General features: G+C 37.7%; 2 protein-coding genes across 5 annotated transcripts in view; both read left to right on the top strand.

Moving 5' to 3' along the window:
• The window catches only part of LOC140228705 (protein phosphatase 1 regulatory subunit 12A-like), a 122,401-nt gene extending 117,841 nt beyond the window's left edge, over positions 1 to 4,560 (top strand). For all 4 annotated transcript variants that reach the window (XM_072308978.1, XM_072308980.1, XM_072308979.1 and 1 more), the window contains 3 exons: positions 410 to 541; positions 1,587 to 1,637; positions 2,824 to 4,560. In XM_072308978.1, the coding sequence (XP_072165079.1) occupies positions 410 to 541; positions 1,587 to 1,637; positions 2,824 to 2,910 (270 nt within the window). In that variant the 3' untranslated portion in view covers positions 2,911 to 4,560. The remainder of the gene's footprint in view (positions 1 to 409; positions 542 to 1,586; positions 1,638 to 2,823) is intronic.
• Positions 4,561 to 16,820: 12,260 nt separating this feature from the next.
• The window catches only part of LOC140228266 (uncharacterized), a 35,224-nt gene continuing 32,163 nt past the window's right edge, over positions 16,821 to 19,881 (top strand). The window contains exon 1 of the mRNA XM_072308492.1: positions 16,821 to 16,947. Within this exon, the coding sequence (XP_072164593.1) occupies positions 16,821 to 16,947 (127 nt within the window). The remainder of the gene's footprint in view (positions 16,948 to 19,881) is intronic.

The raw sequence follows: 19,881 nt of genomic DNA, 5'->3' as shown, positions 1-19,881 counted from the left end.
TCAGTTGCAATGAAAACATCTCGACGGATGAATTTCATGAATTTGAATGTACTACATATTGTAAAACCAGAAACAGTTGTGGCCAGTGGCCTTTTTTGCAGTATGAAACTTTTGCGAACTGATGACCATGAGAAAATTACGAGTATTCTACATGCACTAGATTGTGCACACAATAAACTTTTGTGTGCATTTTACTCATGGGAGTCGTTACTCCTTACAAAATTTGTGTAAATTTTTTGCGTGCGAAAATTCCTGGCATTACAGTATTCTGGATACCACAGCTTGTTGCTGGCATTGTGCAAAAAACAAAACAAAAACAAAAACACGCACACAACCCCCCCCCCCCCCCCCCCATGGATTACCATGTTCATTCTCTCCTTAACTGCTGTTCTTTACACTTCATTTGCAGTTGTTTGAGGAGAAGGAGACACTCATATCCAAGCTCCAAAATCAAGTACAACAGAAGGACCAGGAGATAGCAGAACTTAGGTCCCAGTCAGACCGACGGTCAGACTCTCGAGCGGGCGACTCCGACAGACGAGTAAGTCTGGTTCCAAGTGTGGACCAAGTATGGGGGGACAAGCCATTCTGCACAATATGTGTGATGCACAGGTTAGATTTGATCAGTGGGAATTGCGTGCACAAGTTAACCTTGGACTGTTTTTAACCCATGAGGCACAGCTAAGCCAAGTGGGTCTTAGACTGCTTCCAAAGTCAATGAAGTGCATACAATCCCACTAGTTCATGAAATACATCTGTGCATCAGACTTTGAGTGTCATTGAGTTGGGCATCCAGCACAAAATAGTTAGCAGAAGATGTTTACATACATAAAATGTAATGTCCATGCACAACTTTCATCATCAGATTTACTATGGCATGGTTCAATGATAAAATGAGTGTGGACACTTTCCTAGATAGTCTAAAACTCTCACATAACAATCAGCCGATCAGGTTGCAAAGATTCTGAGACCCATGTTGTTAATTTGTATATTGTGGAGACTGTACACAAGGTTAAAGCTATCCTGGCTGTACTCTCATTAGCATTAAATTACGTTTCCATCTGTCATACTAATTTATCTTTCCGAATATGTTTGACATGAGCTTATGTATTTTGTCTTTAATATTGTCAACAACAGTTCAACTAAAGTACCTAAAATTCAAATTATAAATCAAAAACTGTGGTTTCTATTGATTAGGCTTTGAATGGTTGATAAACTGATACCGAGTACTAGTGATGTGCACTCTATCTAGTAACATTTTTTGCAGCAACCAATTCAGAAGGAGCAGGCGTCGATCTTGTAGTAACGTTGTTATCATGGCTTAGCAGGTTGTTATCAAAACTCTTTGTCTCGAGGGATGTTTTGGTTACTGGAGGTTGGCCATCAGTGTCCTAACTGAAGTGTATTGACAATTAATTAACAGGTCAATTCATCAAAATATGGTGGACTAATTGAAGTTGTGACAACAAGTTATATTTTATTTTGAAGAGTCATAAGAAAGATTCTTGTTTTCATATGCCATTTGTACTTAGGTGTTGTAATGAGTGCTGTATCCTTCATAATTTTCTTGTATGTTTGTTTTGCAGGAGAGGAGAGGATTAGAACGAAGAATTTCAGAACTAGAAGAAGAAGTGAAGGTGAGATGATGTGTGTTTGTAGCCATTTCATTTCGGTAAAATGTGCCAAGAATATCAACACCTCTCTTAGAAAGATTATATGCAGTCTTAAAGCAGGACATAGACCGTTCATGCAGTGCATGTGATACAGGAAACTTTACAAAGGAAATACGTGTTGAGCAATCCATTAACACCTGTGTAGCCTGCATGTCAACAACTTCTGAGAAAAGTAAAGGTCAAGCAAATACCACTATGTAATAACAGTGAGTGAAGAGAGAGATGAGAAGAAAAAGAAGGACACTAGGAAAAGTGATATGAACACTAAATAGGTACACTTACTGTTGTTGGGTTTGTTTATTTTGTTTAAAGATAAAACATTAGGATATGTTGTCTACAGAAGACTATGGTATGCTTACAGTGAACCTGTAAACAGACTTATCTATAATTGTGTATAATCAGACTTTTTTTTATTATCCTGACAGCAGTGCTTGAATATTATGATTCTGTTTATGATTAGTTAGAAGAATTTATGATCAGTCATAGTATTATGACACAATTCTCCCTATCGCATATAAATGTAAACATTTGTTCGCCAGCAGTTTGGTCTGTACACTGGCCGTATGCTCCATGCAATTAAATGTAGCAATCATATGCACCCATGCCCGACTTGCAAAGGTCAAGCAGGGTCACACTTTCGGTGTTGACCTGTGCACTTCTGATAATGCAGAGTTACTGTGCAACAGGCATGGGCATAGCGTATGTGTAGTTATTGCTTCTAATTTCTTTTTTTTTTAATCATGACTAGAACATTGTCACTTCACAATAGAAATGCATTTTCAGAGTTTAGAGCATGATTTTTTTTTTTTTTCGAACATGTAACAGTTGCTGGGAAAATCTACAAAACTATGGTAGCTTGGAGATAGAGATAGTTCCCCATGGTTTTTTTTTGTGTGTGTATGATCAATAGATCTCACACCGTGCATTGGTAGAGCATTGTCAGCACGTTGTCAGCACATTGTTACGGAGTAACTGTAAGATAGATAGATAGATAGATACCGCCCTCGCTGTTTTAGTTTTTACAGATGCATGTGAAAGGGAGAATTCTAATGATGAGTGTTAGATGGGGTTGAAGAATTATCCTTTGATAGTACTTCAGTTCAGAGGGATAAAACCTTTGATGATCGTTTTTTTTTGCAATTCCCCAAAGGCCATGGAACAACTGAGATCTGACAATCAGCGACTGAAAGACGAAAATGGTGCTTTAGTCCGGGTTATCAGCAAGTTATCCAAATGAGGCCTCCAACTAGTAACGGGATAACCATCAGCCACGCCTCTACACCCAGTCCCTCTCCGTCACTTCGTCATCGTCCATCTCGTCTAGCGGTCTTCATCGTCGTCACCGTTATCGTCACCAAGCTGGCGTCCGCGACCTTCTCCAGTATCCATCACATGTCCTCACTCACAGTGCGATTCGCGCGTGACATTCCTGTTCAGTTGGCTTGGCGAATGTTCAAATGCAACTCCTGCATGTGTACGTGTGTATGTGTGTGAGTGTGTGCCTCGTAGTAATATGATGATGTCAGTATATTACTCTTTCTCTGTCTTCTCTCTGTGTTTGTCCAAAGTTCACAACCTCTGCCACATGCTTTGTCAATTGTCAAATAGGTAGATTGCAATGAAGTAGCTGTGTTTTTACTATAATGATATGCTCTTAATCCATGTGTACTCCAGTTACTGCCTCCTCTTAGTCCCATGTGTGCAGAATGGAGTTGAAGGTATCAGTGAGAGTTTGTGTGACCCGAGTCATGCTTTGTAGGCAGTATTTTTATCTATTTTGTGCTCCAGGTTGCCTGATCCAGGCCCAATGTACTGGTCTTTGATCAAGCCTGATCCTTAGTTTAGAAGATGGAGATATGAAACTGAAATGTATGACGACTAGAGCACCTTTGCTTTTGAGGTAATGAGAATGTCACCAGCATATAAAGTACAACTCAATGTGTGAGAACTTCGAGGGCACTTTGTTGTAGGAGAGTTTGCTCTGTTAAAGAAGTCGTGTCTAAAGAATTGATGTGCAATTCTAGTGATTTTGTGACAAGCTGTGAATAAACTCAGTATTCATCACTGTGTGTGAAAATGGGGACTTTCACTTTCGTGACGTCGTCTGTGAGAGTGGTCAAAGGTCGGGGCAAAAAAAAAAGAAAGAGGAAAGTGTCGGGGGAATTCCCCCATCGTGCGCTACATTACGCAAGAGGACGTGTGGTGGATACAAGCAGCGATGATCAGCAGACCTCCTCAGACCCGGTGTAGAGGGAAAGCGTGGGAGCTTGCTGTGGAGGCGTAGCCGTGGTTGTCGTGTCGAGACGTAGATAATTAGTGGGAAGAGTCAACAAATCATGCCTTATTCAAACTCATACAGACTTACTGAGAGAGTCTGTTTCAAAAAACAAAAAACAAAACCATGTCATGTACTGAACTTAGATATATGCTGCCCGTTATTTGGAGTGCGTTGGCATGCCATATTTGGTTGGATTTTTTTTTTTCCTTCATTTTTTTCTATATGGTACGGAAAGAATCAGCGGTGTGCGTGAACATGTTTGGTTTTGATCACTTGGCAGAACAAAAAAAAGGAGTAACAGTGTCTAATGAGTGTCCATTCATTGGAAGCAAAAGGAGAGAAGTTGGTAGTAACAGCCTGATTCAGTGAGCAATTACGGCCAAACGTTTGCCTTCTATGTTTCAAAATGCACATGCTTAGCCAAGCCATATCAGTCACCAACATCTATTGATGCTAATGTGGACACCAGCGAGACACGGGTATTTCTCTTTTTTTGTCACTGCAAAGTAGGAGCTGTCTAGAATCAAAGGTCCTAATTACTTCTCTATGTCTGTTTTTCTTCTCTTAGATTTGATTTGTCATTAACAGCACTTTCACCAATTATGGAGCCACACAAATTGAGAGATCTTTCTTCCATTTCCTTATTTCTTGTCTCTTCTCTCTCACTCTCTTCTTCTCAGTAACTATACCCTTTCTATCTATTGTCTATCTATCTATCTATCCTTTTTAATCTATCTCTTAAAAAAAAAAAAAAAAAAACAGAATCGTGTTGGCATGTGCTGCTGGCATTGTTTTAGTTGAGGGATACTGGAACAATCATTAAAAGTCTTCCACATATTGTATAATCATATTATTGCTCTTGTTATCATTGAATTCTTGGGTTTTTATTGGTCTTTTCATCCTAGTTACCCGACTTGATTCGAGTCCTGTGCAGGTCTTTGCGGTCTTTGTCTGTACTATATGAAGTCAACGTGAATGATGTAGATTTCTGTAATATATTTAACAAACTCTTTGGAATGTTTAGTCAAGTGATTTAACCAAACTTATGATAATGGTAGTTTGAAGGGAAATCTTTTCTTTCATTATATTGTTTCAGAAATGAGCTCTCACAGCGTACAGTGAATGTGAGTTTATAGTATGATGAAATTCAAGATGGAGCACATTTTAAGGGATGCAGTTTGCAGATTATTTCGATTTCCCTTTTTAAGATAACTTGATTCTGATTATTTCTTCTTTTTTTTTGTGATGTGATAGGATGAGGGAAGTTAATAGATGTTTAGCCTGTGGAACAGAACATTTGAATTTTACAAGTATCTGAATAATTCGACAAAAACGGATGAAAAATGAGAAGTTAAGACATATGAGTGTAAGCATATAAAATGTATGGAATCGTAGTTGTTGTGTGCAATAATTAATAAGCCTGTGTATTATTAATAACTGTTTCCAGTACGATATATTTATTGTATTGCTGTAGCGAGTATCTCACTCTTGGTCAGTTTTTCTATCAAGTGACTGGAAAAGTGGCCAACAAAGTCTTTTGTAGATTGTAGTTTCAGCTGTTCATTTAGAAACTTTTCCTCTTTATTTTCTTTCGTTCTTACGTTTATGGGAATATGAGTCTACCTGAATTGCATTTGTTGGAATTGATGTGAAATATTTGAGAGTGTAAGTTTAATTGCTATAATGGAGAAAAACCCAAAGAAGTGTTGTTTGCTTGCGTGGTTAGTGAGCTCACACAGGTAGTAAAACGATACTAATGAAGCACTCATGCATTAGAGTTCCAATTTTGAATAGGGTACAAGTTAGGTTACACCTGCAGTGCGTTTGCTGCTAGACAATTGCTTTCAGAATGCAGCCAAGCATGCCAGCGGGGCTGTGTTATCGGTTTGATGGGATGAAGTCTCATGTGTAGTTCTGTCTTCAATCAGTTTGCTAGCTTAGAGTGCATGCACACTGCCAATGTCATGTACAGCAGCAGGATATTCTCAGGTTAAAGTCCGGAAAACTGCTTGACAAGAGCGAATGGGGACTGTGCTAGCTCTTGGTGTAACAAAAACTCACATGCAGTTGTGTTGAAAAGGAGAAAAAGATGTCAATGTCAAATAATTCTTGTCTTTTGCCATGTCAGAAGAACATCATTCATCTTTCACACACTGGAAAATCACCCTCTACCAAAGTTTTCACAATTTCCCTGTTTGCATGGATACTTTTGATTTTTTTTTAATCATTATTATATTCTTTTAAAGTAAGGTATATTCAAACACTGTGCTGTGCTACATCATATCCATTGTGCTCATGGCGCATGCCAGGAGTCTCACTGTATTGCTGAGAGAAGCTGTGCACATTGCGGCATATCAGACAACATATGCAGGAGAGACAATCTTGGGTGGTTTGCAGCAAAAACAAGGAAGGAAAGGGTGAAAAAAAAATGGGAGAAAGATATGCTTACACAGACCATCTTCTTTCTGGTTTTACATGAACATCTTTAGTGACATTTCCTCTGTTAGCTTTTTCACCCAACATCCTGGATACATTTGACAGATCATCCTGTTGACAACAAAGTAATGTATGTCAGTGTTTTTAGCAGGCATAGATGGCTTCTCTTGTCTTTTTTTTTTTTTTTTTTTTTGGTCTTCTTTCTCTCTCACTGACTTGTTTCACTTCTACTTCTGATTTTCATAAAGATTTGTTGTCATCCCTACTATTGTGCTACACCTGCTAGTTTTCATGTTCATGTTTATGTTTTGGTAATGTCTGCATTCATGTCTTCTTCAGTTAGAGATAGCTTGGTGCCACTAGCAAATGGTTGTTCCTACCTGATGTTTTGAGACAGTACCTTACCATGTCTCAGTCACACACTTCTGCCTAGAGAAATATCACTTGTAACAACAAGTCACAGAGTTTGTAGTGACAGTGATTATAAATCATCAGTTGATAAACCCAAATGTTTCTTCTTTGCTCGAAATATTTGGAGAAGGATTCCCGTTTTAAACTGTCGTGTGACAAAATGGATAATTAGTGAGGATACAGATTTGTTTAACTTCATAGCAGCCTTACCAGGAAAGTAGACGAAGCCAATTGTCTCTGTCAACTCTACCTTTAAACCACTTGCTCACTGTCGTCTTTGCCATCATGCTAAAAATAATGAACACAAATCATGCACCTTTTCATCATGAATCATGCTTGGGGTGTGTAAATTTGCACATGTTGTCGTCAGGGACTCTCAAATCAAAGCGATGAGCCATCTCTTGAAACAAAACTTTCATTTATCTTTCAATGCTGCATACCTACCAAATATGTTTTTATTTTATTTTTTTTATGTTGCGCTGATTTCATGCAACATCCTATCCAACTCAAAGTGGATTCCACCAAACTGCAAGAGAGGGAGGGAAGGAAAGAGAGAGGGGGAGATGGAGTTGGAGAAAACAAAAATTGGAAGGAGGAAGAGTGGTCATCATTGCGGTTCCTATCAAAAGAAGGAGGAGAAGGGCAGGTTTTCATTGGCAAGCCTGATGAAAAATTTCTGTCGATCATGGAAATCAGCAGAGAAAGTTTTTGAGAACTATTCTGACAATGAGGGTCTTTGGACCATTCAAGAAATACATCTCTATCACAACTTCAGGACATTTGGGGTTTCTTTTTGTTTTTGTGGGGGGGGGGGGGTGATGGTTGGTAATGCTTTGGCATTCTGCAAACAGAGAGAGAAGAAAACAAGGCATTTCTGCAAATGTGTGATCGTCCAAGCATTTATGGAGCGGGAAGTCACAGGACACATCTGGCCCGTAAAGATTGAAAATTAAAACTCAAAAAATGCAACAAGAATGAGGCTTACCAGGCAAGCTTGTATTCTGTAGCTTACTTGTACGTTTATCTGTCCTTATGTTTTGTTGGCACTTCTCTTATCTTATTGGACTGTTCCAAGAAACTTACGTTCTCTTTCTGAAACATCTTCCGTAGTGATCCTTTTGTGTTTCCGGAATATTTCTACCACCTCTCACTCTTTCTCTTTCTTTCCCTTGTTTCTTTCATCAGTGTTTTCCCCTTCTGTCACTCCATCCCTTCTCATTAAGTTAGTGTTTTGTAATTCCTTGGTTACGTGAATGTGTTTTCTTTGATTTCTCGATTATGAATTGTCTATTTGATCCAAGTGGTCTCCCTTGTCATACTGTACTACTCTTGTATTCAGCAGTTGTAGAGCATTTTAATTTCTCTTGCTTATGCACATTTATCAGGTTTGGAGTGCCGTGTCTATCCACAAACAAAATGAGAAAAAAATATGTAAATATATTTAATTCAACAAGCATGGTCAAAATGAGGAGAGAGGCCACTCAAAGAAGAAGAAGAACACGGGGCTAGGAACCATGGGAAGGAGCTGTTGTGGATAAAATTATATTGGTTATGACCGTAATTCCCCTTCTCATATGCAGTCCTGAATCAACTCATCTTGTCTGAAATGACCTCACACACACACGCTCTTACGCTCTGCCTTAAATTATTGATGTGGAAGTGTTTTCTACTCGCAAGTTATAAAGGAAGACATAACCGCCATGCATCTAGAGTGCTGATTCAGGGTTTGAATGATCCAACCTGGCATAGCAAGCAACAAAAAGAGAGAAGAATAAAATGAATAAGAAGTGAAGACAGGGGTTCTGAAGCATAGGGCTTCACGTAGTTGATTCTTTGCAGAGGGTAGAAATATATAAATATTATATATACTCAATTCTGACAGTGGATGTACAAAGTTTGGTAGATATTTTGTAGACAAATGTTGGTGCTTTATGCTGTGAATAGTAGGAGCATGAATACCATTTTTTATGTAAGTACATATTCTTTGATGATTGTACAACTTCGTAAATCTATGCACCTGTGTTTTATTCCTTCCACTTAAAAAAAAAAAAAGTGTAGTATTGCTTTTAATCATCAAATTATGTGATGGTTCCTTTCTTTATCTCACACTATAATTGAAACTGTAACATCCATAATTCAAAACAGACGAATCATTTTATGATAAAGTTTGTTCATATAGATATATATATATATGTAGGGTGTTTTGTTTTTGTTTTTTGTTGGGGGCCCCCTCATCACTCTATCTTTCTCTCTTTAAGTCCAATCTTTTTCCCCAAAAATGATTGTACACCTCCTGTTGTGATGGCAACAGTCATATGATAACACTTTACCTACAATTTGTATTGAAGCGTGCACATGCTAAAGAAGTTTTGCTGTCTTCCATAAATTGGGTGGTTGCATGAATGCAATTTCCGGTAGGATGTGTTTTCAAGTGAACCAACAATCCGCTTCAACTTATGGAGCTCATCCACAAACTTCGTCCCTTGAAACTTAGTTTAAAAAAGCCCTGAATTGTAATTTGACATTCCTCTAGGATTTTTCTTCTTTTTTTCTTTTTCTTTTTTTAATGCAATGAGCGTCACTGAGAAGTAAGATGTTCCGTAGCACTTACACCACATGAAGTTTAAAAAAAAAAAAATGTGAATACTCCAATTGCAGCTGAGCACAAGGTACGTTGCCAGCTGGTTGGACAAGTACTTTGGAATGCCCCTCCCGGAAGAAGCTTGTGGAAGTACTCTGCTAGTTGAAGATGTGATGTTGGGGTAAAACTGTTTCTATAAATGGCCGGTTCAACTTTTGCTTCTTCAATTTTGCTTTAGCCAGTGAGCAAAAAACAAATGCAAAAAATCTAGCGTTCACTTGCACATTTAATCAGTAGCTGCGGTGCCAGCTTGCTGTATGCAATGTTCTGATGCAGTGCAAGCTGTCTGAAAGTAGGACATATGATATGCTTCATACATGGATCAGATGAAAAGACGGAGGACACTTCAAGATTGGACAGACAAAAAGTCAGCACTATTTTGTTTCTGCTCCGTGATGAATTGTAACAGATTGTCATGTTTCGACTTCCTTTCACTTCCTATCACTTTCAATTGCGCACGTTGTTTGTACAAACATGAATGAGCAGGACAGGACGTAATCTTCACTCCTGTACTGAGTACATGTCTTCGTTCAGTCTTCTTTTGAATTACTGTGTCACAAACCACGGTCTTATATGAATGTATTTATGAATAACAATGTACTCATTTACCTAGGTAGATATATAAACATATATGGCCGTGGTGTAAACTTACTACTGATATTGAAATTATTTATGTTCTCCCATAGAAGGATTAATTTGTAGAAAGACTGTATTCTGTCATTTGTTAATTGGAACTTCATTTTTTTTTTCCTTCATTATTTATCTTTTGTTACTATTCAGTTTTATTTCATATTGTAAGGAGAGAAAGGCAACTCTGGCTTTGTCATATTAAAATAGTTTTCAACATGAAACTCAAACTGTGTAATTGTACCTGATATTTCCAAATATGCATTGTATATAGCATGATGGAGTGAGAAAAAAAAATGAAACTGCAGGAGACATTAATATACACATTTCAGCCTTCACAAATTTTAGGTAGTTCTAGGAATACGCAATCAATACATGATGTACGATATGTATTTGTTTGTTTGCGTGTGTGTATGTATATATATATAAACAAATATATATATATATATATATATATATATAAACATTGTAATTGCTCCGCGTATTGGCAGTACTAGAAATAGCAATAATAATGTCACAATAGAGGAATGCATTAAATGCCAATTGCCTTGATTTTGATTCAAAATCCGAATTTTCGGAGGCCTCCCCCTTCGTCAGGGATGGAAAATTCATTCGGGAGGCCCCTGAAAATTCAGATTTTGAATTAAAATCAAGGCAATTGGCATTTAATGCATTCCTCTATTGTGACATTATTATTGCTATATATAGATATAGATATAGATATAGATACAGAATATACATATATATATATATATACATATATATATATATATACATATACATATACATATACATAGTATACATATACATATACATATACATATATACATATACATATACATATACATGTACATATACATATACCAAAGAGATTTTCCCCAGTGACTGCTAGAGTGCGGAGTCTTCATACGCCCTGTACAATTGTTTTGTGAGCGCAAGGGGAGCATTGGATGACAACGAGGCGGTACAACGGTAGGCTCACCCCTCGTGCTAACACGCTAGCAAATGAGCAACCGAGGAGCAGCCAAAATCAAGTGCGTACTCGCGTAAAAGTTCAGAAGTTCGCGTAATACGCGCTGTAGAAATGTATACATAGTGCGCAAAGTCCGCCATTGTTAAATCGTGGAACAATGGCGGCCCCCACGAAATCACTGACTCCATTGTAGAGTCCGCCCTCTAGTGGTGGGGAGGAGAAAAATCTCTTTGACATATCACATATACATATACATATACATATACATATACATATACATATACATATACATATGTATATATACATATATATATATATATATATATATATATATATATATATATATATATATATATATATATATATATATATATACACATACATATATTCCTGTAATCTTCATCATCAGAGATGAAAGTAAATTATATTCCCGGACCACTTTATACATACTGTATACTGCAAACAACAGTCCACACAACAACTATATTTATGTCACAAAGCCCACATCCTGTCTATCAAAATACCTTTTAATATGTAGCTCACAATGCATTTCCATTCAAAAGTATGTCCTTAGATGCCCATATCGTGGGAAATCTAATAAAAGGCAAGACTAAGCTCCATCTCCTCAATAATATATTTTAGCAGTCAAGCCATTCAGACTGCAACACATCCAGAAGGAAGCAAACATCCATTGGAAAATACCTCTAACTGTAATCAGTCAAGTGTACCTTGAGAAACATGTTTGTACAAACTTAATCAAGAGTGCTTCAGACTTAAAAACAACGACAACAACAACAACTAATCAACAAGCCAATATTTTAACGTATCATGATTACTCTGTAATCCCTTGATAGCATCCATTATGCATGATAGCAGAGTGCATGTCTGAAAGAACAGTAAAAATAAATATAGTGTTGGGTTCAAAAGAGGGCGACATTTCAAAAGGCTGTAATATACTACAGTGTATCAATATCCTACTCGATGTTCCCTGTCGCCTATATTATGCATGAATAGCTCATGTGAACATTTCGACGAATTACTTTTCTTTTTTTCTTTTTTTTCAGATGGTGAGGTACATTGCATTTCACTCCTTGTCAAAGCGACATGATGCATTACCTTGCCTGTTGTATGTCTGTTATTCCGAGGGTTCGTTATTCCAAAAACATGATTTTTCCCTATGTACCTGATGATGTTCGTTAATCCGAAAAGAAAATAGCATTTGACAATCAGATTTTTTTTTTTTTTTTGAAGGTTTATTATTCCGGAGGTTCATACATCTGAAAATGAAATATCGGGTTCGTTTATCTAAAAGCAAAATTTACCCCTAAAAGGGTCTATATTCCGAAAGTTAAACTGAAATTTAATGAAATAAGATTCTTTAATCTGGAAACGAAAGAATGTGTGTGGCTGACGAATCTTTAGAGTTACGAACCATATTTCGTTTTTTGATAAATGAACCTTCGGAATAACAAACTTTATCTTATTTTTGCATTAACAAACCTTCGAAATAAGGAAGCTTTTTTTTTTTTTCATTTTTAGATTAACAAACCTTTAGAATAACAAACTATTACCAACAATATATCGAGTTTATATGACAGAAAGAATAAACCTGCGTAGACCTGGTGACATTACTTGCCTGTCAATTTGAGCATGGGGAATCATCCATTCCATTGTTTCGTATTGAATATAAACATTAACAAACCCATGCAGAGATATAGGCTTTAATGAACATTTTTGTCATGTGGATGTGTATGTATTTTATTAAAAGTGCAACCCTGTTGCGACAGGAAGATGTATACGTTACATTATTAATCACCTTTTTTTTTTTTTTTTTTTTTTTTTTTTGGTAACATCGTATTGCTGTCCAGTGGGTCTAAAACTAAAGTGATCAATGACTTCTCGAAATGTTCTATTTAAAGAAAAAAAAATGAGGCTCGTTATCTGCTAAGCAGTGCTAAACAAAGCGAAACAATTAGTATTTCATGTGCAATCATGGTTTCCTTCAATTGGCTCATCGGCATTTATAGTCTCCTTCCGTATAAACGGACTGACAATAATGAATATATTAAAGGGTCAAAGATGACTTAATGCTCCATGCAGTAAACGACCATGCAAAAAGCCCCGCACTGGCGGTACCGCCCATGGCACTATATGTATCAACATGCAGGGATTATGATATCAGATCTCTATCAGTTGGGACGAGCATGCATGATCATCATGACGAACGGTCCAAAGCTGGACAAGAGTCTTTTAGGCGTGGAGATAAAGCATGTATGAGATGACATTGTCGTGATCGTTTGATGTTAAACATAGCAGGCTTTCTCTGTTGTGTATTACTAAGTCTTAAAAAAAAAGTCGTGCGCCTTAAAGGAAAAATCCAGTCCAAAAGTTAATCTGATAAAAAGAGTAAAATCTTACAAGTTCAACGATAAAAATTTGACTAAAATCGGATGAAAAATAAGGAAGTTATGACATTTTGAAGTTTTGCTAATTTCTGTAAAACAGTTCTTGTACAGTGGATATTAATATGCAAAATGAGTGAGCTAAGCATCGTGTAAAAACAAAATGATGACATTTAACGTTACTGTCAAGTCTGAAACATGATGTTATTCATGAATATTAAACATCAGAATAGTGATCAGTTAGATGTACCAGGATTTAAGCCTCGTGCATGATAATTGCGCTTGAATGAAAAACTGGAAATTTCAAGATTTTATGAATATGGCAAGTTGTGAGAGGATGACATGCTCACTTTTCCATTTGCATATTCATATTGACCGTTCAAGAACTGTTTCCTAAAAAAAAAAAAAAAAAAAAATCAGCGAAACTTCAAAACGTCATAACTTTTTTACTTTTCACCCGATTTCGTTGAAAATTTTACCATTGAACTCGTAATATTTTATCTTTCTTATCAGATTAACTTATTTTGGACTGAATTTCCCCTTTAAAGGTTCATTAGCTCTTCTTTTGCCCCATTCTGTAATATGCCATCGCCATTCATGGCGACCATAAATACTATGGAATTTTTGTCAAGAGTTTGTGGCATTTTTTTTGCGATTGCAGTATAGAATCGTGAGGTGGAGTACATGCATGACTCGCAATAATATTGAAGAATATCTTGCAATATGGTGAAAGTCATGAAAGAGGCAAATATCTGCGGGTATAGAAAAACAAAATGTGTAGACCCATACGAGTGACAAATGAAATGAAATTACAACTTCCGACAGTCTTCCATCTAACAATATTATCTAATGAATATTTTGTACGTCACTATAAACACTGTATATACAAGTGAATAATCAGAGCCATATTGAAGAGAGTTAGAATCGTCTTTACGACATGAGTACTGCATTCAGCTTTTGCAACAACAACAACAACAACAACAACAACAACTGAGAGAAACAAAGACAAAACACAAAAATAAAAAAACCCCACAAAACTGGAGATATTACCTGTTTATCCTAGTTCTATATGATTTCTTTTTTTTTTTTGGTGGCGGCGGCGGCGGTGGTGGTGGTGGGGGTGTTGTTTGCATGCAGTCACTGACTTTGGTGCCATTAGTGTAAATGGTAGACCGATATAATCAAGACATTTATTTTAATGCAAGATGTGTAATGGTTCCATGATATATTCCAGGTATAGACTTTCACTTTGGAGCTGTTATTTTTCAGTTACGTGCAAATCCATAGGCCCTACATCAAAGAGATTCCATCATTCCGTATAAATTTCCATCCACTTTCATAAATATGTTATGAAAACGCTCATGGGTCTGGGTTACTGTTGTTTTCTGGTTCTTTTTCTGTTTCTCTTTATAACTTTCTCTGTTGCCGATTTTGTATTGACTTTCCTCCACGCAATTTCAGGAGATTCAAATCTGCCACGTGCATGATTGTATGCGATAGTGTATATTGTAAAAGTTTCTAATCTAATCTAATCTAATCTAATCTAATCTAATCTTTCTAATCTTTGTCAGGGTAGCCCATTCACCAATGGTGTTCCATAGGACCCTTAATAATATTGATGAACATAATGATGCACATTGAAATAAATGCAGAAGAAAATGATACATTCTGTACATTGCAAAGTAACATAAAAGTACAGTGTATAAAATGCCACAACAAGAGTTCACCAGAATGCCGATTAAATCGCTGTTGGGTTTGGGTATATAGAACTCATCATTATCATTGTGCAAGTTGTGCATACCTATTAATCAGGTAAATGAATACTATAGTTTATAATGATCGATGTATGATGTGTGTCAATGATGGGTCCACAAGTAGGCCTATAGGCCTATACGGTGAAAGATGAACATGAGCTCACAACTATTTACGACTCCGCAGATCCAAGAGCTGCGAGTGACTCTAATCAATTGTAAGTCCACCAATCAATTGCTCTTTGCGATTGATTTCAGTATCATTTGATAAAAATTTGCGATTGATTTCACTCGCAAAAGTTTTGAACTGAACTTGGGTCGTAAATCTGTCAAAAGTTGCGATTGAATTAAAATTTCTATCGCAAATTGTAGGTTGTAATGCAAACTATCATTCAACCATTTTATTCTTGACATCAAAATTATGACTCGGGTATACGACATCATAATGGGGAAGTGATTCTTACCATGAAAGTAATTTTAAGGTCACTCAAGATTTTGTAAAACAAATACTGCGTCGGTGTTTTAAAATTAATACAATTATAAATACAGATTGAGTTTGATCCTTGTACGTCATGTATGCATAGATCCCAAGTTAGAATCAATCGCAAGTTTTGTGATGTTTGAAATCGAATTTGACCATAAGTTTTACAAGACGGACCCGGGTTTACTTTTTGTTTTGTTTTGTTTTCTTTTTTCCCTTTTTCAAGTTTGTGTATACATGTGTTCGTGATCGTGGGGATAGTGTGCGTGATTTTACTTGGGTATGTGTGTGCATGGAGCATAGAGAATTTCCCCTAAATCTCTTTGGCATGGAGGTACAGTAGTTTGCAGGCACAAACCCTTGTTGGTCGTATAGGAGTCTGCATGCGCCAAGACTAATACACGCACCACTACACTGCAGCCTCTCCCAACAAGGTTGGGAGAAGCTTCAACACAGGGCCTATGGGACAGTGCCAAAGTGGTGCATGTAGTAGTCTTGGCGCAGACTCCTTTACGACCAACAAGGGTTTGTGCCTGCAAACTAGAGGTACAGTGCCATGGTGTGTGTGTGTGTAGGTGTGTGTTGTAATGATGTGTTGAATGCGGACTGTACTGTGCATGAGTGTCGCCGTGCTGTCAGATTTGTCGTGTTGGCAAAACCGGAAGGACATATCCTAAAGTTAGAAACCATTTTTACGCTTGCCAATTTTCTGGTAAGAATGATTTCACAAACATTGATAAAAATTCTATTCCATAACAATAATTTAGAATAAAATATTGTATTATAATATAAATTAAAATGATTTAGTATTTTTTAAGGTAGAATGATGGACCATAAATAAAAAAAAATTAATTGAAGTTTACCTATAACCCTATAAATTTTACACACATGATCGGCTCTGAGAGAAGGACGTAAAATTTAGTTCGCCGTCAAGCGAGTGTGTGTGTGCTGTGAATGCAACTGCAGCTACTTTAGCGAGCTGCAGCTAGCCGTGCGATATCGTGAACGAGGACCAAACTGTACGACCTACGTGTATTATTTTTCTGTCTGATGTTACAGTAATGAAATGACCGTATGTTTACGGTTAGTATCATGACGGCGTTTTGACATTTCAAGATTATCAGTGTATCGAGCCCAAGAGGAAATAATGGCGTGGTTCGGTGGTAATCTGAAAAGTTTGACGGAGAATTTGACCGGGCAGATCTCCAATGTCGCCAGCACTGCAGCATCATTCACTCGCGATGTTATTGCTGAAGGCACCGAAGAAGTGGCCGGTGAGTGAATGAGAGCAGTAAATTCATATCTAACGTTAGAGTCTAAATATATTCTATTTCTACATAGCCTAGGAAGTTTAAAAAGATCTAGATCCCTTGCTAGAGTGGTCAAGCTCAGGAGCAGAATCTAAACAACAAACTTTGACCGACAATCCAGCAGGGGTTAGGAGCTACACAGTGCAGGTAGTCTACAACTTATATTATTTAGCAGAGCACAGCTTTTTTTTTTTTTAGCAGAGCACAGTGACTCGTCTGTAGTGGTATGGGACGCGTAACAAAAGTCGTAGTCACGTACGGTACTCGGGTGTGTGTGTGGGGCGGGGGGGGGGGGGGGGAGGTAGCTGCCAACAGCCAACTTTACAATGATATTTGATGGTAGAGATTCATTGTAGAGTAAAAAAAAAAAAAAAAAAAAAAAAGATTACAGACTTCTTAATGTTAGGTGAGAGTGGACTGAGTGAGAGTGAGATATTGCGGGTGGAACTAGTAAAATTAGTAGGCGCTCCTGCCTCATTGACCCATTAAAAATCTAACAGGTTAGTTTCTGTTAAACGTTAGCGTAGTTAAACAGACTCCGCTCAGTCTATGTAAATTTATGTATCGGCACCCACACCAAGATTTTACGTCTCCCAGGGCCATGTGTGCCAAGCAAGGTTCGACCTAGCCCCAGAGACCGCGCCGGTCTCCGTTAGGTTCGACCTAGCCTGACCAGACCGCTGTGCAAAGCACAGCAGTCTGACATCTACACCGTACGAGTAGTGTTTTACGTTGTATATGACCATCGCTTTTGACGGCAAAATCACATTAAAATGTCTTTTATTTTGTTTGATTTTACCAATAAGATGATTTTTACCACTCACCTACATCGTATTTTGCTGATGGTTGAGTTGAATTTGGTGTTTTGTTGGTATCCAGACCTTATTGTTGAATTTTTCGGAGTAGATTGTGCGATGATTCACAAAATCAACAAACTACCATGAATGCTCAACTGGAAGTACATGTACCATGGTGGCATGTACCATTTTAGCATTTTACGCCTGTGCATTACGTAAAGCTTGTCGTCTGTATGTATTTCCGCGCGTGCTGCTCTCATGATTTGACCTTTGCATGGGTCACTTCCGCTCTGACAAGGTCATGAACTTTTCCGACTCACTACCACAGAACTCTACACTCTGTGTAGAGTTCTGTGCTCGCTATGTTGTAGATATACGAGAGTGATTGCCATTCAAATAACACGTAAAAGATGAGGAGTGAAGCAATACGGACGCTTACAGACCTGATTTTAATCACGGATTTCGGTGGGATTTTGACGTAATTCAAAAAAAAAAAAAATTGCATACCGATTATTGAATGAATATCATAGACTATGGGGATTCCTTAGGCCAAGTAAAAAAAGAAACCAGTTTCTCGTCCTCGCGCGCATCGATTTTGGCCGCCGCATCGATTTTTTTACTATTTACTATTTTCAAAATGGCGCTGAAAATACCAAGAAATTCATGATTCTCGTCCCAGCCCGCTCCCCGCCCGCATCGATTTTCAGTTGCCGCATCGACTTTTTTGATATTTACTATTTTTTCGGCCGCCGAAAAAACAAAATCGACAATTCACCTACCAATCGTGTTGTCTCATTTCTAATTACGCCTTGCGTCCTCTACTTACCTGGAGTACAGCTGTAACTATGTAGTGCGTATGTAATAACGCATGCATTTCACACTGTGAGCTCGGCAAGAAGGAATGACCCACAAAGCTAAAAGCAGTCGAAGTTGGGTGGGCGCGCGGGCCTGTGTGGGCTGTGAGTGTGATGTCCAGCGCACTCGGTGCGTCGTGAACGCGATAGCGGCAACATTTTTTGCGAACAATCGCTGATATTCCACGCATATTTCGCGCATTGTTCGTATTTTCCCCCGTTTCTCATATTGTAAGCGGATGAATTGTACTGTACAAATGCTTGTGAGGATTGTATCGAGTTTGTATGTATACATTTTCATGTCATTGTGACTATGTGCATGTGTGTGCAGTGTCGGAAGGTACGGTGCCAGTGCAGTGGCTGTGCCGGCCGCCGCGTATGCGTGTCTGTAGCTGTCAGGGTCCCCATTCCCCTGGTCTGTCAGCTGTCTGCACGCACGCATGAACACATTCGAATGTGTAGAGGCCCAAACACTCTGCTCTGTAACGTTGCATCTGACGGCGATGTATTGTTCTATTTTGAAGAGAAAATGAATGCGCTTTTCCAGCAAATGTAGAATTATTAAATGGATGTATCTACAAAATAAATAACTTTTCCACGGATTCTGGTTTGTCTCGTATTTCTGTGGGATACTTTTCTTTACGATGTAAATTCATGGACACGGCCGTGAGTCGTACATCACCTGTAGTGTGATACAATCATTCATCATCCAAATGATGTGATTATCAAATGTCTTTTTAGAACATGAAGAAACATCTTTAAATGTTTAATGCTATAATGCTATATCAGTATCATTTTGACATCCATCTGCAAATGTACGCTGAGCCAGTTTCCAGTTGAATGTGCGACAATTGTGCTGTGAAGAGATGCAGATCACATACATACCAGCTGTGTGGACACAAAAAGTCACAAACACCAATGATAAATAAAGCAGTGTTTTGAATATCATGGAATTTATTTCAGTCGCACATTTGTTGATAGAATGTTTTATACCTATTTCAATTAATGGCACAATACATCAGAATTGCAAGTACACTGGTATCAGAAATGCCATTACAACACTAAATACCAGTATTAAGATGGTCATTTTCCCTTGACATCTGTAGCAAAGAAAAAGCAAATGTATTTCTGCATGCATGAAGTTTCATTTCAAGTATGGTACATATTATATCTATTTGTTTGAAAATGCACAGAGTGCAGGCAAGACATACACTTGGGACCTGGTCTCTCATAACACAGCTACCAGA

This window comes from Diadema setosum, chromosome 5 (genome assembly GCF_964275005.1).
Source record: "Diadema setosum chromosome 5, eeDiaSeto1, whole genome shotgun sequence".
NCBI lineage: Eukaryota > Metazoa > Echinodermata > Echinoidea > Diadematoida > Diadematidae > Diadema > Diadema setosum.
Note: the sequence above shows the minus strand (reverse complement) of the source record. Positions and strands in the feature narration are given on the sequence as shown.